The 27,382-nt window shown below is 44.9% G+C and overlaps 1 protein-coding gene and 2 non-coding genes across 3 annotated transcripts; all 3 read left to right on the top strand.

The window, feature by feature from the left end:
• The first annotated feature begins 3,124 nt into the window (after positions 1-3,124).
• On the top strand, positions 3,125-11,604 carry MRPL58 (mitochondrial ribosomal protein L58). The gene is made up of 6 exons (XM_077327872.1): positions 3,125-3,611; positions 4,437-4,473; positions 6,124-6,183; positions 8,352-8,434; positions 9,416-9,585; positions 11,291-11,604. Exons 1-6 carry the CDS (start codon positions 3,420-3,422, stop codon positions 11,373-11,375), a joined length of 627 nt encoding a protein of 208 aa, XP_077183987.1. The 5' UTR covers positions 3,125-3,419; the 3' UTR covers positions 11,376-11,604.
• A 5,641-nt stretch (positions 11,605-17,245) lies between these two features.
• Positions 17,246-17,318, top strand: TRNAR-UCG (transfer RNA arginine (anticodon UCG)). Its single transcript has one exon. It is a non-coding gene; the product is annotated as a tRNA-Arg (tRNA).
• A 670-nt stretch (positions 17,319-17,988) lies between these two features.
• TRNAR-CCU (transfer RNA arginine (anticodon CCU)) lies at positions 17,989-18,061 on the top strand. Its single transcript has one exon. It is a non-coding gene; the product is annotated as a tRNA-Arg (tRNA).
• Positions 18,062-27,382: the final 9,321 nt, after the last annotated feature.

The following is a 27,382-nucleotide window of genomic DNA, read 5'->3' as shown; positions in this document are numbered from 1 at the left end:
CCTCCTGAAGTAGCATAGATTATCCAGCTGTGCTAGAAAGGCCTTTTCACTCTGGTGATGTTTATGATGTATCTGACATATACTGGGCACTTTGAAAAAGGTTTGCTGTTTAACAAATCTCCATCCCATTCCCAGGTTCGCAGGGGAGAGGGCTAGGGTGGAACAATCTGGTAACTGCCACCAAATTCCAAGGTTCTCTACAATTCAGCTAGAACACATGAAGCAACTATATACCGTTGACCAATCAAAAGGAACCCTTACAGGTTCATTGACCTGGTACAATGATAGGCCTTTAGAGTCAACGTTTTCACCCAGGAAATGCCCAGGAGTTCTGTCTTCCATCTTGCAGCAAAAAAGCCATACATTTTTAATGGGGAAGAAATAATAAGCCTGAGTACCTTTAAAATATGCCTTACCATCCATACTCAATGTGTTATTTTTTTCATATCTTTGTTGCAAGTCTCCCATTCCGGGCCTAAGCACCCATCTGCATCTTACTACCATTTGAACCTTCTTCCCTGAGTTCCTGTTCTGGATCTCTGAAGTCCTACATACCTAACTTAAATCTTCCACGCAATTCAAATTACCCAATGAAAAATGGCCATCACAATATATTCCAAAGCCTTCCGTTTGGGCTGCAAATGCTGACCAATTGGAATTACACACTGTCCAATCTATGCTGTCAATGTAAAAGGAACAGGAGAGGACAGGCTAATGATGATGCTGGTAGTAGCAGTTTCTGGTACTTTAATCATAAAGTGTTAGCATCTTATCCTTGAAAATGATTACTTTGTGCGTATCAACAATGCCGCAAGCCATGCTGTGGACCACAAAGGAGTTAATAAGGCTGTATCTTAACAGTATCACTGTAAACGAAGGATGGACAAGTCATGCCCATCAGTTTATTTTTGGTGACTTCCTATTTAGAGGGCTATTATCATGACATGTAAGAGGATTTGAGAAGTCAAGTTCTTGCATTTACAAAGGTCAGATCAGAAGCTGCAAGTTGAACATTCTGATGACTGATTACACACATGGTAGTGTTAGTAGCCAGACCACTCCTCACTGAGGGGTAGTTTATAGGCAGCATACACAGAAACTCCTGTCTCTCACCCTGCATCAGATATTAATTTGCAGAACACTACCTGGCTGGAATGGAATCTATGTCAGTTGTATCTCAAAGTGCCAAAATACACTATTTAGTCCTAAGAAGGTGAAGAGAACATGGATGTCAGCCAGATTTCAATCTCTAGGATGTATCTGAACAGCTAGATTAGATTCTGTGGGATCGCAGGGGCTGACTGATTAACTCAGTTCAATTCAATTCAAACATCTTTAATGGCATAAGTGACTAGTAAAAAACAAAAGAGAAAACCAATATTGTGATGCTACAGTAACATTAATTCACTGAGAATCAAAGCAGGTTACAGAACTATATAAACAATGCAAGACATCATAATATGTACAATGAATTATACAAATAAAGAATAACACATCAACTAGATTTCACCATTAGACACACTGAAATATGGAGTGTATAATGCATTCAGTAAATAATGCAGTATAAAGGGAAGTGAGAGAGACCATCTAGAGCAGTGGTCCCCAACCCCTGGTCCAGAGACCGCTCCCGATCTGTGGATCAGTCGGTACCCGGCCGCAGCTCCTCCTCGTCCTCCTCCCCAGCTGCTGCCTCGGGGGCTGCCCTGCCACTCTGCTGCCAGGTCACCTTTGGTGCTCTCCAGAGGCTGCCATGGCTGGGGCTCCCCCTCGGTGTGGCACTGCGCAGCTGCTACTGGCAGTGCCTCCCAGCAGGTGGCAGGAAGTTAGGGGCGCCGGCGGTAAAGCAAGTGGATTATGGGTTCAGGTAGTGGCAACGTCCCTCGGCAAAAGACTACCCCCCACCCCCGGGCCTCAGTAAAATTGTCAAGCGTTGACCGGTCCCCGGTGATAAAAAGGTTGGGGACCACTGATCTAGAGTAAACTAAAACCTTATTGTCTAACTGTTTCATAGCCATGAACTTATCCTGTGACACTTGGAAGCTGTGTTTCCCCCCTTATTATTCAGAATATGATTGCAATTTTTTTTTATTTTGGTCTAGCTGCAGTCTTTATAGCATTGTAATATTATACATCTGGCAAACTTACCAATTATACTCTACAAAATCACTGATGACTCTGACTATTCATTTGAAAGGGCTTAAATGAGCTAATTTGTCTCCTTCCAAAAAATAATCGCTTAAAAATGAGTTTTTAAGACAGCCTTATGAGCCTCTTGTGGCGCAGAGTGGTAAGGCAGCTGTCTGAAAGCTTTGCCCATAAGGCTGGGAGTTCAATCCCAGCAGCCGGCTCAAGGTTGACGCAGCCTTCCATCCTTCCGAGGTCGGTAAAATGAGTACCCAGCTTGCTGGGGGGTAAACGGTAATGACTGGGGAAGGCACTGGCAAACCACCCCGTATTGAGTCTGCCATGAAAACGCTAGAGGGCGTCACCCCAAGGGTCAGACATGACTCGGTGCTTGCACAGGGGATACCTTTACCTTTAAGACAGCCATACCAAGCAGATCTACTCAAAACCCTATTCAGGTCTATCCATTGAGTTTACCCCTAGGAAAACATTCTTAGTACAAATACATTAAATATTACAGTGTCATCCCGGGATTAAACCCCCATGAATAGACCTGGGCCATATTTCTATGGCCAGTTTAGGACTGTTCTTAGACTTCTTCCAATTTGCAAACTATTTTAATTTTCTTAAAGAACATTTGATTATATTATATAGAGACTACAGCCGCATATAAAAGAAAGCTTCTTCGAATTTTAAAAGCCTTGATATTTTAGATCTCTATTTTTAGAAGGGAGGTAAAGTTTTGAGAAATGCCGCTGTCTTGAACGAATACAGACGTCAGCACGAACTATTTTGCAGGGGGAGGAAGCCGCTGAAAGCACTGGCTCCGACAGCATTTCTTTCTTTCAAAGCATATACATGGTTATTCCAAGAACCTCCCCCCCCCCCCGGTCACTTTTATCCCAGCGGATCCAAACTCTCTTCACGCGCCGTTCCCAGCTCCGCGAGAACTCGGCCAAGCGGCGTAAAGTCCTTTCCGCGGTCGCGTAGTTTCCTTGCCCCGCGAGAGCTCTGGCGCCATTTCGGTTGTCGTAGCAACCAGGTTTACGTTGGCAGCCAGGCCTACGGAAGTCTGCTTATGCCGACTCTGGGAAATGCGGCGGGGGAATTGAGGGCTTGGTTAATTTTATTTATTTATTTTAAGAATCTGAACCTTACAAGCCACATGCAATTCGGCTTCTGACTCTCTTTCGCTGGAAACGTCAGTCGGTTACCTCGGTGTGACCCGGAACGCCGGTCGCTCGCATGTAGTTGCGCAGCCGGAGACCTTTGGAAGGCGCAACTAGCTCCGCAAGATGGCGGCGTGCGGCTTGCGCTGCGTGTGGCGGAGGCAGGTCCCGCAACTGCTGGCTGTAGGAGCGGGCCGGACCATCCTGCGCCGAGCCTTCGCGCTGCCCGCTTCCAGTTCTGACTTCAAGAGCCAATACAGCCTGGACAAACTGTACCCGCCGCAACGAGAAGGTGGCGGCAGCAACAGCGACGACACGGTAGTGGCTTGAGGCTAAGGAAGGAGGGAAGGGATGGAAAGGAGTGAGTGAGCAAGCGAGGCCGATCCGGCGAAAGGACAGACCTTGCCGGGATATGTGCCCGGTCGGGGATGTTGCAAATGAATGGGTGGTCTAGTACCTTGTTAGACAAGAGAGGTTTAAATCAAGGTTGATGGGTACAGCAGCTCTTTTGTATGGCCAGGGCAGGGGAAGTTAAGAGCTTTAATATAGTTTGGGGGATGCTTTGCCAGCACATTTTGGCTGCTTTTGCTTAATCTTGATTACCTGAAAGTGACTTTTTGGCATACACACACTAGAATCTGGTAGACCTCTGCTTGTTCTGTAATAACCTGGAAGAGTCCTCTAAAGACAAGCCGCATTTATTAATGGCTTTGTACTGTTCTGTTTGCATCCTGTGTGAACTGCCCTGAGCTTTAGGGGGAAGGTGGTATGCAAATATAATAAATATAAATATGTACATTTGTATTAAGATCTCAACTGTAGAGGGAATGAAATTGTTTAAGTGTCTTTACTATATACTTTTGTATTTTAAAATCCCAAATAAAGGGTTAGGAAGTCACATCTTTGACATCCAGCCTATAAATAGACTTAAAAAACATAATACTTGTTAAATGATTATGGGCACAGGTGTGGTTCAAACTAAAATCAAAATACCTGACATGCATGCTTACATTTTTAAAATCCTATTGTTGTTGCTTTGTTTTCTCATTCTTCTGTTTATAGATACTTTTGTATCTATATTTTGTAATATATTGTGATAATATTGGGTAGTTTTGCTTAACTACATATGTCTGTTTTATACAGGATTTAAGAAAAAAGACTGTACCTGATATTCCAATGGGTGAGTTCAGAACATCTGAAGTAGTCTTTCCCTTTTCTAAAATGAGCTTATCCATTAAGTATTGTATTTCCTACTTCAGCTCTTCACATGATATCTGTTTCACCAAGTCCCACAGACAGCCAAACTGCCAGACTCTCTACTGCTCTGAGACAGAGTCCCTATCTTAATCTTGTAAAAACTGAAATTTAATTTCCTGTCTCTTGTTAAAAGACATACTTAAGATTCCTTGTTAGCTACCAGGGGGTGGGGGTGGGAATTGCTCCATGTCATATCTCTTTGATTTCTGCAATTAGAAATGCATTATGCCTTAACTGAAATGCATTTTCTTTAGAATCTAAATTGAATGTTGATTTGATATTTTGACAAATTAGGTGGGGGTGTACTAAAAGCAATTACTGCCATCTTATGCTTTCTGCTTGAGGTTGAAAATAAATCTGACTTTCCACTGATTAGGATTGTAGTAGGCTTGAAAAATGTTACAGTTAAAGCATATTAGAAAGTCTGCATGTGTCCTGGAATAGAGCACCCCGGTCCCTGGAACAGAGGGAGGCCTGTGAATCCTTCTGGGGTGACGGGAGGCACTCCACCATGAAGCCCCAATTGGGCGTGCAGAAGTGCACCTCAACTAACATGCTCAGGCCAGCCTCAGCCATTGGGGGCAAACGAACCCAAAGCCGAAGCAAATGAGGCAAGCCCATGGCTTGGGGGGGGGGGGGGGATGGAACCTAGGGAAAGGCACACTGCGGCTCAAAGAAGCTGCGGAAGAGGGACATGGGCTGGGAGAGGGAGAGAAACATACCTGACCCTGCATCCTCCATAGCCACTCCAGAGGGGGCAAGGCAGGCCTGTTCCCAGGAGAGGAAACCTAGGTGGGCTGTTGTGGAGGTTTGCCTTGGCCAGCCCAGTTGCAGAGATAGGGAGGGCTGAGGTTTGAAAGGCATCCCTGTCTTCCATGCCCCTTCAAAGGGGCCAGCGAGAAGAACCCGAGTGAGAGGCGAGGATTGCAGCAAAGGCCACGAGGCACCATCCAGGGAAAAGAGAGGCTTGCTGACCAGACAGCCATCCAAGGAGCAGAGACCTGCCAGGAAGTTCTGGCACTGGGAAGTAGGAGGGTGCTGCTATGGGTTAAGAGGAGAGGGTTGAGCAGTGGCAGAGGATAAGAGGGAAATAGCACAACAGGGTGGGGTTGATGCTGTGAGCACACAGGTGACCAGCACTGTACAGGTGAGGAGACTGATTGAAGGATGAAATGCTTTAAAAGGAAAGAGTGTGCCAGTGTCTGTAAAGGAGGCATGACAGCAGAGAGCAGCAGCAAGTGGTGCACCCCACCTCAAGATGTCACAGCATGCATGTATTCTCTCAGACTTCATGGGTTCAGTGACTGCAAACCTTTAAAAAGAATATGGGATCAGTAGAAATGGAAAACAAACCTCTGCAGGACAAGAAAAATATCCCTGCAAAGGATTGTGACTATGGGGTTTACCATTTTGCTTCAAGAAGTCTTCTCACTTCCATTCCTAGCTTTTTGGACACTTAAATTGCTATAAAATTATGTTATCTTCCTCTTTACATACAAGCCAACATGAAAAAATGTGTTTTGATCATTTCTTCTGTTGCTAATCATTTTTTTTTCTTCTTTTTGTCTTCTAGATCGTGTGTCTGTTTCTTATAGCCGGAGTAGTGGCCCAGGAGGCCAAAATGTTAACAAAGGTAAATTAACAACAAAGATAGGAAAAATAGTGCCAAACTGTATCCAAAATTAGAGTGTTATATATACTGACTTGGATATAAGCCTCATGAAATAATTGGTACTTCTGAATACCAATTCATGGAACGGAAAGTGTTGTTTCTCCCCAGTCTAGATTACTTTCATTTTCATTTGTTCATCCTATTTTATGAAAGCTCTAACTTAACCTTGATTAAATCTTACTTAATAAACCTAAATACTAGACAGCAACAACATATGGACTTCTGAAGCATGTTTTTAAAATCTGGATGCTTTGTGTATTGTCAGGTGAGCGTGGCTGGACTGCCTGGGACACCAGTGATGCCCTGGTCCCAGTGCTGCCGCCCTGACACAGCTGTCATCTCCTACAGTGGGAGAAAGTGAGGGAAAGAAATTGTGGATAACAACAGAAGTTGTGTCACTTCTGAATTTTGCTGCAGTTCCTCCCCAATTCCACCTACAGCATCAGCAGACAAGTGAGTCCTCAGCCATCTAGCCTGCCAGTGGCTCAAGATGGACCACCTAGGGCTCAGAAATCCCTTAGCTGGCCCAGCTATTAGGCTGCCATTGGAGACAGCCTACAAACTGCATCTGGCTTAGATTTTTTAAATTTATAATTAATTTAATTTTAGAATTTTTAATATCACAGGGATTCAAGGGGGATTACACAAACTGAGTTAATACAATCAACAAAATGGGGCAGTAATTAATGCATTAGGATCTTAGAAGACTAGAACAACCAGAAATAACTGAAGCGTAGCATAGGTATTGGCATGACACATTAAGGAGTGCAGAAATCACATAAATAGGAACCTACCATAAGGTGTATGCAGCAGTCCCTAAACATTTATCCAAGCAAGTTTGTAAAACTATTTTGTACTAAGCAGGTGAACAGAAGGGGTGGGGGAGATCCGAACCATTTTAGATTTGGCTGCATTCGATTCAGGCTGAATCTGAATCACCCAAATCGTCATTTATTCTTTCAGATTCAACTGCATCTGAAGCAGTCCGATAATTTTTCCTGTGCACGTGTCTCCCCCGCCTTCCCAGGCCGCAGGGAATATCCACTGTGAGAAAGCGGGGGGGGGGGATCACTGCTGTGGGCTGTATGTGCAGGAATGGGGAAATCAAATCCAGTTCTCCAGATTAGAGTCTGCTGCTCTTTAACCACTGTACCACACTGAAGTATAAATTGAATAGGGTATAATAGGACGTAAATTGAAGGTATATTTTAGGGGGAGGTATCTGGTTTTTTGTCTGAAGCTCTGCCCATGAGGCTGGAAGTTCAATCCCAGCTCAAGGTTGACTCAGCCTTTCATCCTTCCGAGGTCGGTAAAATGAGTACCCAGCTTGCTGGAGGGTAAACGGTAATGACTGGGGAAGGCACTGGCAAACCAACCCGTATTGAGTCTGCCATGAAAACGCTAGAGGGCGTCACCCCAAGGATCAGACATGACCTGGTGCTTGCACAGGGGATACCTTTACCTTTATCTGGTTTTATTTTGTTGATTTTAAAAACTGTAACTTGTAATCTGCTTTGAGCTACAAGGAAGGGCAGCATATAAACATTTTAATAGAAGCTTACAATAGTAATATGGTTTTCTACCATCATAGATTCAAATGAAGAATACATGAGTACTAAAGTGGTTTCACTGACACTGATTCACTCCTGCCTACTTGACCCGCTATTCATGTGCCTTCCAATAATACCCTAGGACTAACTTCTGATACAGCCAACAGCCAGAAGAAAATGCCATGTCCCTTAAACAGAGATGTAATGGCTGTTATTTATGGTGTTATTTATGTTCATGTCATGAAAGGTTTCACCTGTCCATTTCCATATGTTTATGTCCCTGTTCAAAGTTTCCGCAGGTTGTTGGCAACTTTACTTTCTTCAGAGTAACAATACTTAAGATTAGGAGTGTTGCTATATGGAATTGTTATAGTTTTTACTATGGCATGAATTGCTTCCTGAAAATGTCCTGCAAAGTATAGGTTCAGATTACAAAAACATGATGCTTGTTAATCAGTTCATCATATGATAATGACATTAGTAACCAGGAAGCTCTGAACTACATCCTTGGGTAAGACCTATAACTTCTAAAACTGTTTCTGAGAGTAATTTATTTTGATGTTTGCTTTTCAATCACAGTGAATACAAAAGCAGAGGTTCGATTCCATTTGGCGTCTGCAGACTGGATTACAGAAGATGTGCGGCAGAAAATGGCAGTGATGGTAAATTTCAGTGTTTACCTTTCCCTTTTATTGCTTACATTTGGATCCCATCTTTCTCCCCTAATTTAACTCAAGGCAGTTTACATAGGATCTCTATGTCTCCCATCTGGGCATCATCAAGATTCCAAGCGGCCTAATTTCATCAAGGTTAATCATAGAATCATAGAGTTGGAAGGGGCCATACAGGCCATCTAGTCCAACCCCCTGCTCAACGCAGGATTAGCCCTAAGTTGTATTATGTTGTTGTATTATGTGCTCTGTACTCTGTAGCTTATATTTTTCTTGATACTTCACAGGTCATTTAACCCGGGGGTCGTCAACCCCCGGTCCGCAGCCCGGTACCGAACTGCCGGCGGCCACGCCTGCCTCTCCCCCCCCCCCCCCCCGCGAGAAGCGAGCGAAGCGGCTGCTTCACTCGCGGGCCGGCTAGCTTCTCGCTGCGAGGGGGGGAAGAGGCAGGCACGGCTGCTGGCACACCAGCGGACGCAAGCAGGTATGCATGGAGCTACTGCGCATGCACGTTTGCACCCCCTGCAGGCACAAACACGCATGCACAGCAACTGTGCATGCGTGTTTGCACGCAGCTACCGCGCTGGCGTGGCACCCGGGACGCTGGCTCTCCCCCACCCCCTGAGGCGGTCCTCAATCGCAAAAAGGTTGAGGACTGCTGATTTAACCCATCAAGTTATTGTTTTAGTACACTAGTTTTTATAGCACTCAAAAAATTAAAGGTGCTCTGAGATCCTATTTGGGGGGGTAATATACTCTCCCCAGAATTTTGCAAAAAGGGAAACCAATATTAATGGCTAATTTCACAGCTAGACTAATTTTTCTATAGCATTGAACATTTAAAATATAGAAGAATGTTGGTGATCCTTGCAACTACATCTGTTCTGTTTGTTTCTTTAAAAAAACACATTTTCAAAGTTGATCATTATGCGGAATGTTCCATGGGTAAATATGCTGTGTGTTTTCCCTCAGTACAAGAATAAGATCACCAGATCGGGGGAGCTGTTTATTACCTCTGAAGTGAGTCGTTATCAGATGAGGAACCTGGCAAATTGCTTGGAAAAACTTAGAGACCTGATTGCAGAAGCCACTGAGAGTCCTAAAGTTGTATCCAAAATAAATGCACAGGTCATCAGAGACAGGTACAGACACAGTTTGCTTAATACTTTATGCATCAGTTTTCATTAGCAGCTGCCTGCTCATGTATAGCTTATATTATGTTAAGGATTACATACACAACTGGGTGGAATCTCCTCAACCAAAGCATAAGGCTATCTAGTACCCAGCATGAATCTCAAAAATCATAATTGGGGAGTCATCAGTGAATACAAATGTTGTACATTACAACAAAGATAACATCCCACTTTATTTGTCTTAATTCCAGTGTAGGGAAACTGAGCTTAATTTAGCAAAACATACAATGAAACAAATTTTTAAATCTTTTATTTTTAATCCACTTATGAGTCTTAAGTCAGCCTTTCTCAACTTTTTTACCACCTGGGAACCTGCCCACCTGGGAACCTTCTCCTTCCTACCTCCTCTAGCCCCATCATTGGCCATTTTGGGAAGGGTTAATGGGTCAAAATAGTCACATATAATCATATCACCCAATAAATGTTTAACAGTTTTTTAAAATATATAAAACATTAATTAACTCCCACCCATTCAGGAAACCCTTCCAGGGCCATCAAGAACCCCCAGGGTTTCACAAAAGCCTGGTTGAGAAAGCCTGGTCTAAGTGTAGGGTATCAGTTCTAGACAGAGCTAAACCTAGGGATTCTTTCAGATGGCTAGTACCAGAAATTGCTTGTGTAATATAAATCATGCTACTTTAAAACCTGAACTCTTGAACACAGGTGTCCCTGTATGACCTCGGTCCCTTTTTCCCCACACAGACAGCACACATGCATAGTCTGTCAAAACACAGTACAGTGGCAAATCATGCAAGTCAGGCATGAACTTTCTCTATGGCCTCAGGCAAGCTACTGTTTCTCAGCCTCACTTTCTGTGATTGATAGTATTAGAGTTAGACTACTGATGACTTTCCTCTGCACTTCGGTAGAACTGATCTGTGAGTACTATTCACTTCCATGCATTGAAATGAATATGCTGTTGTGCATTGGAGTTTGCTGTGCATTGGACTGCATGTACACTTCTGGATTAGTATGCATATTTAGTTTATTTTAAAAGATTATCATTCCCTTTCCATATTGTAAAACATAACTTGTCTTATTTTAAAGTACTAGCCATTTTAGTCTGTCATGGCAAAATAAAACAAAAATCCAGTGGCACTAAACATTAAAGATTATTATACAAGTTACAATCTACTTCAGAGAGAGACATAAGGGAAATCATGCTGGGAATTATTAGGGGAATATTATGGGGGGGGCAATGCAGAGGGGCTTGATGAAAATTCCAGCATGGATCTTTTAAGTGTAAATTCAACATAATGATAAAAGGGAGGGGTAAAGGCAGGATGATGATGGTGATGATGTATGGCCCTCGGCGATTCTATAGGTAGAAAGTTAGGTATAAATCCTGTCATAAAGCAACAGAATTAGCAGTTGACATAGGATTTATAGTTTATCCATTTGAACCTATAACCTCATTGTAGCTGCTAATTCTGTTGATTTATGATGGGATTTTTTTTAAAACTTTTCTACTTTTACTTCCTCCTTACATTGGGAATTTACAGTTTCATGGCAGGATTCACACAAAGTTCTGCAAATCAGATAGTTTTTTTGAAATGTTGTCCTTATGACCTAGGACCTTTTAAGACAATCATTTGAAAAATTGTATTAAATTATTTTGGATTAAGTGTGCTTTTGCATCTTTCTCTGGTACTAGGGTGGAAAAAATGAACCGTGAACGTCTCCGACAAAAAAAAATCCACTCTACTTTAAAGCAGAGCAGGCGTGTGGACTTGGACTGAATTAATTTGGAAAGAGATGCCGGCTCACTTTCCTCTTTCTTGAAGAAAGAAACCACTTTAACTAGTTCTTTATGTGGAAGTAAAACATGCAAAACATTTGCTTTTTGTTTTAAATATAATGGATGGTTATCCTCAATAAAACTTTTAATATTGCTCTTGGAATACAAAGAAGCAATCCACAATCTACCAACATAACATCTCTGGTACTGATTAAATTTCACTTGCTTAACTCAGATATTCTTAGCCTTCTGTTCACAGTGGATTTTGATTGCATATTATGCTTGTTTGCTCCCTCTTATCTGATCTTAATGTCTTTTGTGCTCTGAGTTATTCATAAGTTGACAGTGACACAACCAGCTTTTTTGCGGGGAGGGGGTGTTTGCCAATTAGAACAGGTTACTTTCATAGGACTTGCTGAAATTGAATCTTGTGGTCCTTGTATCTCCCTTCTCCACATGATCTCGGTGACAACAGCCTCATGACCTGTTCCATGTACGTAGGAGGAGACCCTGTCAGCTACCACCTTGTCTCACATTGTGCGTTTCTGAGAGAGGTGGTTGAGAGGGCTGCTGCAGACCAGCTCCTGGCATTCTTAGAAGAAACTTTGGCTCTTGATCCATACCGCTCGGGCTTCCGTCCTGGCCACGGGGTGGAGACTGCACTGGTCACCCTGACGGATGGTCTTCATTGCCTGCTGGATTGAGGCGGGTTGGCTATCCTTGTGCTTTTAGATCTGTCAGCAGCATTTGACATTGTCAACCACCAGTTGTTAGCCGACCACCTCGCCGGAACGGGGATTAGGGGGACAGCCTTGCAATGGCTGGTCTCCTTTCTCCAGAACTGGACACAGAGGGTTACAGTGGGGAAAGAGTTGTCTAGCCCCTTTGCACTCCCTTGTGGGGTGCCATAGGGGGCAATATGCTTTCCCCATGCTTTCTAACATCTATATGCATCCTCAGGTCTTCTCGGAGCTCATTCTACCAGTTGGGGCCAGGACCAAAAAGGCCCTGGTTGAGGCCAATTGTACCTCCTGGGGGGTGAGGACAAGCAGATTCCTACCCGCAGAGCGAAGAGCCCTGCGAGGGGTATAAAGAGGCAAGCGATCCCTCAGATAAGTGGGGCCCAGGACACAGATGGCCTTAAAGATAAGAACCAAAACCTTGAACATGATCTGGAAGCTGATCGGCAATCAATGCAGCTGCCTCAGCATAGGCTGGACATGGGACCTCCAAGATGACCTCATGAGGACCCTAGAAGCTGCATTTTACACCAGCAGCAATTTCCAGGTCAGAGACAAGAGAAGGCCCATATAGAGGGAGTTACAGTAGTCTAATCTGCAAATGAGTGTTGCATGGATCACCATGGCCTGGTGGTCGGAGGACAAGTAGGGCGCTAGTAGTCTAGCCTGGCGCAGATGGGAAAACACTGCTTTCGCTACTTTCGTGACCTGAGCCCCCATAGATAAGGAGGCATTGATGTTCGCCCCCAAATTCCTGATAGCAGGCAGAGCTATAAGCCTATAAGAGCTATAAGCTCTTATCTCCTGATCAACAGCCAGCCGGATCTCTCCCCCGGAACCATTTGTCAGATACCACAGAAGTAAGCTTTTTAATGTCATAAATTTGATTGCATTGGAGCAGTTAGTCACAGAGTCAGCTGAAGGTATAGTTATTCTGGATGTGTTTCTGATTAAAGCTTGAGACCCGGTAAATGTTGATGCTGACTGATAACAGCAACCACAATATTATTAATTTCAGCACTCATGTAAATGGAAAGTTACTCGCAAAGTTTGAAACAAAACGGTAAGTTAAAAAAACTGGTAAGTTTCCCAATTGATATGAGCAGAAAGGAGCATACATTCCAGCAAAACTAATGTAACTTGACAATAAGGCAAGCAAAAAGAACACTAGAGGAGCAGATGGCCCAAACCAGTGGTCCCCAACCTTTCTGAGGTTGGGGACCGGCAGGACATCGGGGCGCGGGCCACACGGGCCACGCCCATGCATCGGGCCACGCCCACACGGGCGCGGCCGGCCCTGATTCCCTCTCCCCGCCCTCCCGCAATAAGAAGCTTCCCGGGCCGCAAGCTTGCGGCCTGGGAAGTTTTTTACTGCGGGGGGGGCGGGGAGAGGGAGCCGCGGCCTGGCGCCATGGCCTTCGCGGCCCGCAGGTTGGGGACCACTGGTTTAGGATACTTCTGTGATCTTCTAAACCAGTGGTCCCCAACCCCCGGTCCAGGGACTGGTCCCGATCCGTGGATCAGTCGGTACAGGGCCGCAGCTCCTCCAGGTCCTCCTCCCCGGCTGCTGCCTCAGGGGCTGCCCTGCCACTCTGCCAGCGGCTCACCTTTGGTGCTCTCCAGCAGCCGCCATGGCTGGGGCTCCCCCTTGGTGTGGCACTGCGCGGCTGCTGCTGGCAGCACTCCCAATAGGGGGTGGGAAGTCAGGGGTGCCGGCGGGAAAGCAAGTGGAGCAGGGGCTCAGGCGGCGGTGACTTCCCTCGGCAAAAGAGTACCCACCCCCCAGGCCTCAGTAAAATTGTCACGTGTTGACCGGTCCCCGGTGATAAAAAGTTTGGGCACCACTGTTCTAAACCAGGGGTTGTGAGTTAAACCAGTGGTCCCCAACCTTCATCTGGTCGGGGACCGCCTCCGGGGGTGGGGGAGAGCCAGAGGCCCAGCTGCCGCAGTTCCTCAAAAACGTGCATGCCCAATTGCTGCGCATGCGCATTTTGGTCACCAGGTGGCGCTAACACACATGCGTAGAGTTGGCGCGCATGCGCGTTTTGGCCACCAGGGGGTGCAAACGCGCATGCACGGCAGTTCCGCCGCACCGGCTGCCGTGCCGGCCTCTTTTCCCCCCCTCGCTACAGGGGGGGAGGCAGGCGCGGCTGCTGGCGGCCCGGTACGATGGCTGGGAACCCCTGAGTTAAACCCTTACCCAGGATGGAACTATGTTTTCCCCACATGTTGTGGGTTCATATTTTCAAACATCCTGAAGATATTTGTGTGTATTTTAGATACCCAATTGCTGCTTTTTCAGTTAAACATTCAGTCATTTTATTGTACAGTAAATGAAGACACGTGGATCATTTATGGATCTAATTCAAGTGGGTAGCCGTGTTGGTTGAACAGATTTAGAGTCCAGTGGCACCTGTAAGACCAACAAATTTTTATTCAAGGCATGGGCTTTCATGTGCACACACACTTCCTCCTTTTCTACCATGCATCTATAATGATAAAAGGATCCACAAGTCCATCTCTGTCCATTTATGCCAGGCATAACTCAGATAATAAAACTGGGAATCTCAAAATTGGTCACCAACCTGAGGATTATTGTGGGAGTTCCAGGTAAAAGAAATGAAACAAATAGGAATATCCTGGCCCAGCTTAAAGGAAGCCAAATTCAAACTCCTGTTCCTCATTTATTACACTTAGGGATTCTATTATGCATGTAAAGGCTAGAGGGAGCGTAGCTTCCTTTTATACTTTGATAGATTTTAGGAAAATATTAATTCCCTCTTCTGTTCATATATTAACAAACGTTTTCTGCTATGCTACAATTAAATGCATTCTCTGCTGCCAACCAGGATGGATGAGAAGTTTAGACCAAGGCGGAGAAAACTAGAAGCAGGGACAGAGGAGTGGCAAATAATGAAATGAAGAGAGCATTTATTGATGTTTATTTTTCATTTTGCTACCACACCCTAACAGGTTTGTCCCTTTACAAGATTTGACTGTGCAGACAAAACTATGGAGCTGGGCAGAATTAGCGGGGGAAGGAAACCATAGACTGCTGGAGATATTTATTCCCATCATCTGCTTCCCACCATTTAAAATAACAAGTGCCATCACATCACAACCAACTTAGGGCAACCCTTCATGAATTTTGCAAGGCAGGAGATAAACCAGAGGTGATTTATCATTGCTTTAGTCTGCACAGTGTCTCTGGTCTTTCTTGGTGGTCTCCCAAGAACAAACCAACCCTGCTTGGTTTCAAAACTCTGGTTAGTCTGTGGGGGCTACTCAGGCTGCTTCCTGCCATTTAATCAACATTTAATCTAAATGGCACCTGCACTTTTATCCCATGATTGCTTAACTTACTGAGGGGTCTTTGGTGGGTGAGGCATGTAGTCAAAAAGCCTTTTAACAGTTGTAGCACAGAATGTTTCCAGAGATTGCCTTATCCACGTATCTGTTAAACCAACTCGAAGTACTCTAAATAGCTGGTGAGGAAAATGAAGAGCAGGGTTTTTGTATCCCACTTTTTACTACCCAAAGGAGTCTGATAGCTGCTTACAATCACTGATCCTTCCTCTCTTGACAATAGACGCCCTGTGAGGTATGTGAAGCTGAGAGAGCTCTGGCTGAAGGACACCCAGCTGGCTGCATGTGGAGGGGAATCAACCGGTTCTCCAGATTAGAAGCCACCACTCTTAAACCACTACACTAAATTGGATCTCAAGAAGGGCTAGATTTTTGTACCCCACTTTTTACTACCCAAAGGAATCTCAAATCGACTGCCCTTCACAGGGTAGCAATTCCAGGTAGGTTGGCACAGAAGCCATGCTGATTTTCCCTCAGGAGACTCTGCTCATTGTATTTAATAATTTTCTAATAACAGTTTCTACTATTTACTGGGAACAGATGTTAAGCTAACTGGCCTGTAATTTCCTGGGTTCCTTTTGGACCCATTTTTTTTAAAAGTAGTGACACTTGCTATTTTCCAGTCATCTGGTATGGAGGCTAATTTTAACTGTTACAACTAGTTAGTAGATCAACAACTTAACATCTGATTTCCTTAATAGTTGAATGTCATTGGACTCAATTTGATTCTTCCAACACCCTTTCTAAATACAGCAGTTCCAGTGTAGGCATGTGCCCCAAATTTTCCATAGCAGACGGAAAGAATTCAGTTTCTTTACCATATTTCTTCAGCAATACTTTTATTCCAACTATCTCCCTAGCCAGCTTCCTACTTCTAATATATTTGAAAAAATGCTTGTTTACTTAATGGTTTGGGGCCACCAGGACTTTAAAGCAAAAATTTGCCCACGTTCTTAAGTAGCCAAATACATTTTTGGGTATATTTTTCAGGGGTATCTTATACTTCCCTGTTTTCTTTTGAGTCCATGAGCACCTTTAAGATCAACAAGTTTAATTCTGGTGTAAGCTTCCATATGCACGCAGGCTTCTTCCAAGTGTGCCGCTTCAGACCAGCACGGCTAACTCCGTGAACGTTTCCTTTGGTCTTTTGAGGAAAAGCACCGCACTCAGCAAACGCCGTCGGTTATCAGACGACCAAGTTATTTTAAAACATTTCGAAAATCTAACTCGTTAAAAGAGAAGCGTCACATCGCGCCTGCCTATCTAAAAGGCTCAGCCTCCAAGATGGACGTCTTCAACCCAGACTGCACTCTGCACATGTTCAAAAGCCACTAAAGACTAATCCCAGGATTACAGATCCGTCGTTTAGTTGACATCACGTAATACGCAGACGACAAACAAAACTTTCCGAAGAGAATGATCGTCTGCGTACGGTGGTGAAGTTTTCATCGGAGATGGGCTTGCAAACACAGTCCCTTTTTCTAGCCGCCTTTGTAGACGTCGGCGATCTTTTTAAAAAGAAACACGGAAGACAAATTAGAGATTTCCGCTCAAACGATTCACAAGCGCCGGCGTAAACGGAAAGAGTTGCAGGAACAACAAGGAAACGCTCTTTAGGAGGCGCGGATCAACCCCCTGAGCGAAAACCGGAAAACCACAAGCAACGCCGGTTTCTTGGCCCACCTTCAGCATCTCGCTATGAAAAGCGGCTGTAATCCTCTATTTGATACCTTCTGATTACCAATAGTACTCTCTCCTCACAGGTGACCGCGTGGCCTAATGGATAAGGCGTCTGACTTCGGATCAGAAGATTGAGGGTTCGAGTCCCTTCGTGGTCGATATGTTTTAGCGCCGTCGTCAGTCTCCTAGGGCCCGTCCCAAGCAGAACATCCTGACATTTGATATCAGCACGAACCCCCCTTCCCCCCCCCCCCAAGACGCTCGCACACGGCCGAAGGAGCTGAGCGTGGGTGGGGCGCTGGCCGGCCCCTCCGCACCCACCACCTCCCTTCTGTTTTGGGCGCAGGGGCAGAAAGCGCCGCTCGGGAAGAGAGGCCGGCACAAAGCACTCGCTCGCGCCCGCCGCCTCAAGATTAATCCCGGGGGGGGGGAGGGGGGACCGGGGAGAGCCTAATTAGTACAGCGACAACGGACCGGAGTGTAGCGGCGCTTGAAAGAGCCGCTCCTTTTTATTCCCCTGCAGAAGACCGAGGCCCAGGTTCGTGGGGCTGTCCGGCCTTGCGTCGCCAAAGGGCGGCAGGAGGCAGCGCGGAGCTTTGGATTCGCGCAGGGGCGGTGGGATCGGGACCCGACGCTCCCTCAGGCGTGGACGCGGCTCGCCTTGTGGGGATTTCGGATCAGAGCGCAGCGCAGACCCCACCGTTTCCTTTGCTCAAATGACCCGTGTCTCTTGAAAGCGAGGCTAATGGGAAACGACGGTGAAAAACGATGGGGAAGAAAGGTGTATTTAATATAAGGATAGAAGAAGAGGCTGGTATAGCAGCTGTAGCCCCAGTGGCCTAATGGATAAGGCACTGGCCTCCTAAGCCAGGGATTGTGGGTTCGAGTCCCATCTGGGGTGAGCAAGGTGATGTGTTTTGCCAAAAAATTTAAGAGTACCTCTTCTGTGTTCCTTGGTTTCACTGCGTTCTGTGGTGCACCACAATTTAAAATATAATAGCTGTCAACTTAGCAGAAAAATAAAGCATGACGTCTTGAATCTGCAATGTTTTCTTATTTGATCATTACACTTAAAGTGCACACTGAATATATTTATATTTGATGCCCATATTACATGAAAGCACATCCTGTACAAAGTAATTCTGTGAAGGCAAAGTCAACTGGCCTCTTTCGTAGTCAAGATGGTACCAGGTAACCCAGTAGTAGCTGATACTTTTCAATAAGTCCACAGTTAAACGACAACAGTAGCTTCTTAGGATTCCTCTTTTATCAGAATTGGTCTGTGCCCCAGCCTTGCCAATCAGCTCACCTAATTCTGCAGGTTTTGCTTAATGTTTACTTTTTTTTAAAAGAAAAATGGTATACCGAAGTGGACGTTGATGAACTCAACACAGTTTGTCAGAGTCCGTTGCTTGGTGAATTAGCCACCCCCTCCCTTCAGGCCCGCTGTGAAGGAAGCCTCTAACAGCCCGTGACTGAGGCAAGGGAAGCGTTTCCAAGAGCAATGCAGAGGAGTCTGGGCATGCATGGGCATCCCTTTTGAGGGGGGAAAGCTTTCCTACTTTGCCTAACAGATGACTGACAGGGAAGGCACAGAAAATCCCCTTCTCACTTAAAAGTCCTGATGGACAGCTGCCCTGATTCTCCACCAGAAGCATTAGCCAGCTGCCTGGAAGCAGTGACAAGATGGCTCCAGAAGAGTCGTCTGAAGCTCAGCCCTTCAAAGATGGAGGTCCCGTGGATGGGCAGGAAGGGCCCAAGTGAGGAAGCATGCCTCACTCCGCCAGGAACCTGTGTGTGGTTTTAGATGCCGCTCTCTCTTAGGAGGCTCAGGTCACCCAAGTAGCACGGCTGGCATTCTATCACCTTCGCCGAGTCAAACTACTAGCTCCCTACTTGACCCAGAACACCTAGCCACAGTGATCCATGTGACAGTTGCCTCTAGACTAGACTTCTGTATCTCTCTATGTAGACCTGCCCTTAACCTTGATCTGGAAACTGCAACTGATCCAGAACACTGCGGCCAGGGTCCTCACAGCAACATCTTGGAGGTCCCACATTTGGCCCACCCTTCAACAGTTGCACTGGCTTCCAGTTGAATTCCAGATCAGGCTTAAGGTTCTGGTAATGACCTTTAAGGCCATTCACTGTCTGGGCCCAGTGTACCTGAGGGATTGCCTCTCTGCCTAGACCTCTTAAAGAGCCTTACACTCTGCTACTACTAGTGATCCCTGGCCCCAAGGAAGCTCGCTTGATCTCAACCAGGGCCAGAGCTTTCTCCATCCTGGCCCCCACCTGGTGCAACGAGCTCCCAGAGGAGATGAGAGCCCTAGCACTTAAACCGCCGGCCAGGAGAAGGCTTGAGAGAGCCTCGGGGGGGGGGTGGCCCCGCTCCCGCTCCCGCTCCCGCGCAATCTAGCGCCCATTTCATTCCTGAGTGAAATGGGCTTTAGATCTAGTACTTTTATAATGCAGGGGATCAAGTGGTAAGATTACGTACCAAAATGTCCCAATAATCCTCTAGTCCCTTTCAATCTAAATTACATTCATCATTAATGCAATTAATAACAGATTGTCTGGTTTAACGTGACACAAGCCATTTTACAGAAGCAGGTGTAATCCAGCAACTGGTTGCAGCCACTAGGTGTCAGTGTCCTCGTTCTAAAAATCAGCTCCGATTCTTGCCTTCGCAACCTTTGCATGATATTTGTCATGTTGTGTCTTCCAATCTCAAAATGTTCTAAACAAAATCTCGGATCCCCTGATTTATTTCTGGAACAAGGCATTATAGCCCCCCCTCCCTCGCACTTGATTAACCCCAGTCACCACAATGCCCAACAGACTGAACCATTCCAGCCTCAACAAGTTGGTCCGCTGCCCCAGCACAACCAACAACAGTAGGAATCCCTTGAACTGTTTGAACTCTAAGGTGCACCAAGAGTGGCCAAGCATGGGCACCCGGTTCTGATGGAAATCAGTGAGTGGCAGGTCACAAACACTGAGCTCGGGGCCGCTGTTCCACCATATGGCCTGGAATACGGACTCTGAAACAATGGAAAATGAGGAGCTGGAGGCTACTTCTATCTCTCAGTCTACTCTGTTGATTCTTACAGCGACAACAATCTTCCTCTCTGTGCAATGCTGCACATTCCGCACTAGGAATTCAGGTTCCTCCACTTCTTCCTCCTCACATGAAACTGCATCTTCCCCCAGAGTCTCCACTCAGCCTTTGCTGCCCTGGAGGTTGGCCCTTCTGAGCGTTGCAAACACAGGCAATATGGCCCCATTTCTGTCAGGCTCAGCACTGTACCTCTCAGAACCAGCAGGAGCTCCTAGCATTCTGATCCCCCAAATCTTGCACAATCTTGCATATTTATTAGTTATTAATTGAGCTGTCTGGGTAAACTGGTTTTAATCTTGTGAAGATTTTATTCTGATGTAACCTGCCTTGAGTCTACAGTGGAGGATAGGCCAAAAGTCCATAAATAAATAAATAACAAGGACAGTTCCTAAAATAGCAGCCTTAGTGCTGTCTCTCTAAATGAGAAAGCCCATTTGCATGAACAATATATATATATAGATCAGAGTTCTTTAAAGAAGCCCAGAGCGAATATTGGCAAGGAATGTGCATGTTACCTAACATGGTGTGATACAGTTTCAAAGGGACATTTCTCCTTCAGAATCCTGACATTTTCCTTTTAATTGTTTTCAGTCTACCATTCCTTTCAATTTGCCATGGATAGATTTGTAATTAGAAAGAGGAGAGGCCTTTCTGATGAGGAAACGAAAGATAGGGTGACAGGGTCCTCGTGCCAAAGGGCTCCACACCAACCGGGGTATCTAAACTCCACTTATCAAACTGGAAACAAAGGGTTGCACACCAAGTTCTCCTGTATCATATAAAGGTGTTTGATATGGGAGCATATCAGCACAGTCAACATCTCAATATGCACAGAATCACACATTGAAATTATACCCTATCCAGGGGAAGTCAAACTACGGCCCTCCAGATGTCCGTGGACTACAATTCCCAGGAGCCCCTGCCAGCATTCACTGGCAGGGGCTCATGGGAATTGTACTCCATGGACATCTGGAGTTTGACTACCCCTGCTCTATACCAACCATAAAAATTCCCTCCCGTTTCCCCTTTTGGTTCAGGTACTCTGGGTTACAATCTTTCCAACTCACCTATTGTTACTTAACCCCATTTCTTAATATCTGGGGGGGGGGAGAATACATTTCTTTAAAATGGCAAGGTGGGGAGGAGATTCTGATATGTATTTCCTCAGTATGCATGCCCAAATGGATGACCTTACTATGGTCTGGAGCAGTGGTTCTCAACCTGGGGGTCTGGACCCCTTTAGGGATCGAACGACCCTTTCACAGGGGTCGCGGCAGGGCAAGCAGCTTGGTGGGGGGGCGCCATCCACACAACAGCCTTGCAGGGTAGATTGAGATAGAGCATTCGTCTGTCTGGAGCAGCGGAAAAGAGAGAGATCAGCATGGTGGGACAAGAGGCAGAACTGAACTGAACCCCCCCCCCGGGGGGGAAACAATGTATATACAATATGAACAATGGATCTTCACCCCGTTGGCCAGTATCGGTTTAATTTCAGTGCATAATTTTATGGTTGGGGATCACCACAATATGAGGAATTGTATTCAAGGGTTGTGGCATTAGGAATGTTGAAAACCACTGGTCTGGAGTTTCCCAAGACTCCTTGAATTCTTGGTTCTAAACTGCCTTGGTCAACTGTCTTTTGTAAAGGTAGGCTGTGGTTGGATGTTAGCACACCCTGTTTCAGAAGTCAGGGGTTGTGTTGTGGAAAGACTGTTCTGGCCAGTCTGTGTTTGCTTTCTCCTAGGCAGTTTGCTTCCTCCTAGGCACTTTAGATTGAATGAAATTTAAATCTTGCTGTTTATTTGTTAATTCCTCTCATAAATGCCACAAGCAAAGTAGATTTTTATATTTTTCATTCTTATCAACAGTACCAAGATACTTTGAAGAGAACTTATGAAAGGTTCTCATATGAAGCAGCAGCAGACAAAGCATGTTGCAATATTTGTCGCTTAGCAGCAAATGACATGAAGCTTCCTTTTCCAAAGCTTCTATTGAAAATGGCTTCTCAGACTGGGAGAAGGCATTTTTGAGCTTACACAGCCAACATAATTCAAACTTGCACCATGCAGCTGTCCAAGCTATAGCCTCTGTTAAAGCAGGGTTAAATGTACATAGCAAGTTTTCCGAAGATCAGCCGAAGCAAATGTAAGATGCTGGAAAGAAACTGCTGACAATTTTATCATCAGTAAAGGCAACTAATACACAGCCATGATGAAGAACAGTTTAACCTGAAACAGTTCTTACTGCTACATGCTGAAGTGAGAGAGATTAAAGAAGCTGATTATTACCTTGTAGTTATTAATGAGGCCACCAATATCGCCAAACAAGATCAGGTTTCATTTTGCTTCCACATTGCTACAGAGGATATGTTTGTGGGCGAATGCTTGTTTGGATTTTATGAAACTGAATCCCCAACTGCTAAACTCTCTTTTCTCTTTTGAAAGATTTACTCTGTTGCTTTGATCTTTCTCTTGAAAGATGTCATGGCTAATGCTACGATGGGGTTTGTTGAGATTTGCTTCTTACTTCATGCTGCAGTTACTGATGCATGCGTTTGGTCGTATGGACACATTAAACGCAACCATTCAAAAAAGTAATCTACAGTTCCATCAAGCAGAACTTCTTGATTCTGGAAAGGAGAGTACAAAGCAACTCTGAACAGTTCTAGTCCCAGAAAGTTTTGGCAGCAAAACACATTGTGCGGGCTTTCTCTAAACAGTCCTTCTGTTCCTAGGTGCAGAAAGCCTGCCTGATGTATGAATGCTGGGTGTAATCCTCTTCAGTTTCTATCTCCTAAGTGTTGGAGTAGGAAGAGCTTAGTGGATATAAACCAAGCTCTGCACCCACTTTTGTTGTCCTCTCAGAGGCATCACATATGTGATGGAGGGACAAAATATATAAAAAGTGAGTTGCCTTTCTTCAGCACTCTTTGGCACACTGAGAGAGTTCAGTGTAAGCTTTTACCTTGAAAACCCGAAGGAAGCTTCAAGGAGACGCAGGAATATTGGATAGAGGCTAAAAATCAAGTTTACTTGCTTATATTTAAATAAACGTATATAATGTTCTTTGATCTGGTCTCTTACCAGATCAGGTGCAATTCAATTCTTACATACTGCTAAACAAGCCATTGCAAAGCATCCATGGTGACAAGACGAAGCATGTTGCAATGTGGCAATGCAAATGGAGACTCTGAAGACTGAGCACAAAAGCTCAGCCTTATCTTCCAACTTGAAGATGAAGTGGGCAGACCCACGAGAAGAAAAAAAAATCCTGATCATTCAGAGGGGGAACCGGTGTAAACTGGTTTCTTGGCAGAGTCTTCAGTTCCTGGGCAGCAGACAGGTGTCACTCCTGAGCATATGACTAGGACCTTGCAGTGTAGAAACACCAGCCCTTCAGAGTAGGGCTGGACCAAATAACTTGCTGATTGCATTTCAACTATTCAGAATTCTACAGAAAAATCCTTTATGAAATTGATAATAGCTATAGCTATTTACACAATTGATTTTCCTCAGACATGTCCCAACACATGTGCAAAATTGAAAAGTTTAGAGGATGATTGTGCATACAGTCTACATTTTTACAAAACTGACTTGGATGCTGCCCACTACAGCTTCATCGGGACATGTTTTTGGATATTGCAAGACAGCGGAAAGTTAAACTTTTAGCTCTTTATGATGTGATTGATCTATTCAGTGGAGAACAAGGAAAATGTCTGTGTAAACTAATTCCAGAATTAACTTATCAGGACAGACCTTACCATACCTGTTTCTTCCTGCACCTCAAAAATGTCATTCTCATGCCTTTGTAGACACATGGGATAGGCAAGACTCGGTCACATGGCTCTTCTTCATGGGCATAAATAGATCTCTCAGGAAATTGATTTTAATGTTATAGCTAATGAGTTTATTCAGAGAACATCAATTAGAACCAACACATTCAGTGTCATTGAAGTACAGGGTTTTTTAAATTGTAACCTCTTGACAAGTGCTTAGAGAAGGCAATCTATATGTTTTGTCTGTGGGCATTTGGACACAGATGCAAATGAGGGTTCTCTGCTAGCCAAGGAACTAACCAATCAACGAACCTGATCACTTTGCCAGAGCCAATCGGATTGCTCTGTGTAGGGCCAATCGGATTGCTCTGCGTAGGCCCAATTGGACTGCTCAACTTAGGGTCCAATCGGATTTCTCCGTTACAGCCAATTGGATTGCTCTGTTTAAGTGCCAGTTGAATTGCTCGAATTGCTCTGCTAGGGCCAATCGGATTGCTCTGCTTAGAGCCAATCAGAGGCAGCAGTTGGCTGCCTGAAAGGTATAAAAGTGCATGAGTTTGCCTGTTTTTCTCTGTTCAGTAATTGTAGTCCGTTGCTGGAAGTGCTAAATAAAAAGAGCTATTTTGAAGATTGGAGTGATCACTGAACCCACAAACTTAATACTATATATGGAAATTGGGAAGGATGGGTGGGATATGGCAGAAGAAAATGCTTATGGGAGCAGGAGAAGGGCTAATAGGGGATTAGGAGAATTGTACTGTAATTTTAAAAATGTAAATAAATAGTTTGTGTTGTTAATTAAAAATTAAAGTTGTATTTCAGCTATCTGGGGATCATTTGTTGAAGCTAAATATGTTTTATAAATATGAACCTAGAGAGCATAAATTAATTAAATCCGAGTCCAGTAGCACCTTTAAGACCAACAAAGATTTATTCAAGGCGTGAGCTTTCGAGTGCAAGCACTCTTTGTCAGACTAAGAACTGACCATCATAACAGTAGGAAGATATAAGCAAAAGTTAATCTTGTTACATTAGTAAACTGTGTCGCAGCATCCAAACACAGCCATATAATAACTCCCTGCCAAACCAGCCAATCAAACCCCTCGAACCCATTTGTAGTTCACAAGGACATATATTAGAAATAAAACTGTCAAAGCCACGGCTCACACCCTACTATTTACTGCTGGGCCCCATCTGTCTCCATACCAGTGTGAAACTTTATTACAAGTAGAAGCTAAATTGGCAGCTATCTTGTCTTGAGACCAGGAAGTAGAATTCAAAATTACATTACATATTACTAACACTCAGGGCCATTCCGCACCAGGATCTATGTAGCAAATTGGTTGCAGAACGAAAAAACGCCATTTTAAATAGTGGAATTCATCGTTATGCATACCTGCCTTTGTAGTGGAATCCAGTTGCGTTTCTATCGTTTCCCACAGGTTTCTGGTCTCGGCAAAAATCGCTAGCCAGGAAGCGATATTGCCGAGCTTTGTCCCGCCCCTGGCCGTCAAGCAGCCAATGGGCGGCCGTTATCATGCTCCCAAAAAGCCCCTTTCCCTTTAAGGAAGGTTTAAAACACACACACACACACACACACACACACACACACACACACACACACACGTTGCAACAAATCTGCGTTGATTCATTGCAACGGAGAGACCCATCTAGCTAACAGGTGGTGTTTGAGCTGCCGTTTCATCGTTGCCACGCTCCCCCCGAATGAAAAAAAAATACTCCCTCCCCCGCACGGGCATGATTTTCGGCTGAAAATACAGTGAAAAATAGAGGGAAAATAAACCAGCAAACGGGGCTGTGTGTTGCTTTTTGCTTGGTGACTTAAAACAACTCTGGGGAGGGACTGCAGCCAGGGAAGCCTCGCTGGGTAAATGAAAGCTTGCTGTTGCGTTGATCTCCGCTCGCTCCGAGAAAAAAAAATGGCGATCGCTTCGCCGGAAGATCAGAGGAGAGAGCTAGGGGGAGGGACTTTGTTGGAACCGCAACAATGTTAACGCACAGGTCTTTTTCGCTAGTGTTGCAGATTGGTTGCAAGAGTATAGCGCTTTCCGGAGGGTGAATCCACTTTTTGGGATTTCCCTGAATGCGCTACAACGAAGCGCTTTTTGCGGATCGGTTTCAGGAGTGTTGCAGATTGTCAACGACGTTGTGCATAACAGCAAAACAGTTGCGATTTCAATTTGCAACCATTGTGCAATTTTGAACGAGTGCGGAATGGCCCTCACACAATCCCAATTAAAATAAATAGTGAGGAATGTGGATACACAAGTTACATAAGGTTAGCATGCATAGTGAGATAAAAAAACCTTTGTCCTTGTTGAGTCCAGGGTATGTCAAAGTATTGAGTGTTGTAATAACTTGCATTTATAAAATCATAGAATCATAGAGTTGGAAGGGGCCATACAGGCCATCTAGTCCAACCCCCTGCTCAACGCAGGATTCGCCCTAAGCATCCTAAAGCATCCAAGAAAAGTGTGCATCCAACCTTTGCTTGAAGACTTCCAGTGAGGGGGAGCTCACCACCTCCTTAGGCAGCCTATTCCACTGCTGAACTACTCTGACTGTGAAAAACTTTTTCCTGCTATCTAGCCTAAATCGTTGTACTTGAAGTTTAAACCCATTACTGCGTGTCCTCTCCTCTGCAGCCAGCAGAAACAGCATCCTGCCCTCCTCCAAGTGACAACCTTTCAAAGAGGGCTATCATGTCCCCTCTCAACCTCCTTTTCTCCAGGCTGAACATTCCCAAGTCCCTCAACCTATCTTCATAGGGCTTGGTCCCTTGGCCCCAGATCATCTTCGTCGCTCTCCTCTGTACCCTTTCAATTTTATCTACGTCCTTCTTGAAGTGAGGCCTCCAGAACTGCACACAGTACTCCAGGTGTGGTCTGACCAGTGCCGTATACAATGGGACTATGACATCTTGTGATTTTGATGTGATGCCTCTGTTGATACAGCCCAAAATGGCATTTGCCTTTTTTACCGCTGCGTCACACTGCCTGCTCATGTTTAGTTTACAATCCACAAGTACCCCAAGGTCTCATTCACACACAGTGCTACCTAGAAGCGTATCCCCCATCCAGTAGGCATGCTTTTCATTTTTCTGACCCAGATGCAGAACTTTACACTTATCTTTATTAAATTGCATCTTGTTCTCATTTGCCCATTTTTCCATTGTGTTCAGATCTCGTTGAACTCTGTCTCTATCTTCCGGAGTATTTGCCAGTCCTCCCAATTTGGTGTCATCTGCAAACCTGATGAGTAGTCCCTCCACCCCCTCATCTAGATCATTAATAAATATGTTTAAA

Source organism: Paroedura picta, chromosome 3, assembly GCF_049243985.1.
Source record: "Paroedura picta isolate Pp20150507F chromosome 3, Ppicta_v3.0, whole genome shotgun sequence".
Lineage (NCBI taxonomy): Eukaryota > Metazoa > Chordata > Lepidosauria > Squamata > Gekkonidae > Paroedura > Paroedura picta.
This window is presented reverse-complemented; position numbering and strand designations above follow the sequence as displayed.

What these genes read in the sequence shown, in the direction of transcription:
- MRPL58 (XM_077327872.1), top strand. Translation starts at nt 3,420, where the DNA reads ATGGCGGCGTGCGGCTTGCGCTGCGTGTGGCGGAGGCAGGTCCCGCAA. An exon ending in GGCAGAAAATGGCAGTGATG is followed by an intron (nt 8,435 to 9,415) that starts GTAAATTTCAGT and finishes GTTTTCCCTCAG; the next exon opens with TACAAGAATAAGATCACCAG. An exon ending in GCACAGGTCATCAGAGACAG is followed by an intron (nt 9,586 to 11,290) that starts GTACAGACACAG and finishes CTCTGGTACTAG; the next exon opens with GGTGGAAAAAATGAACCGTG.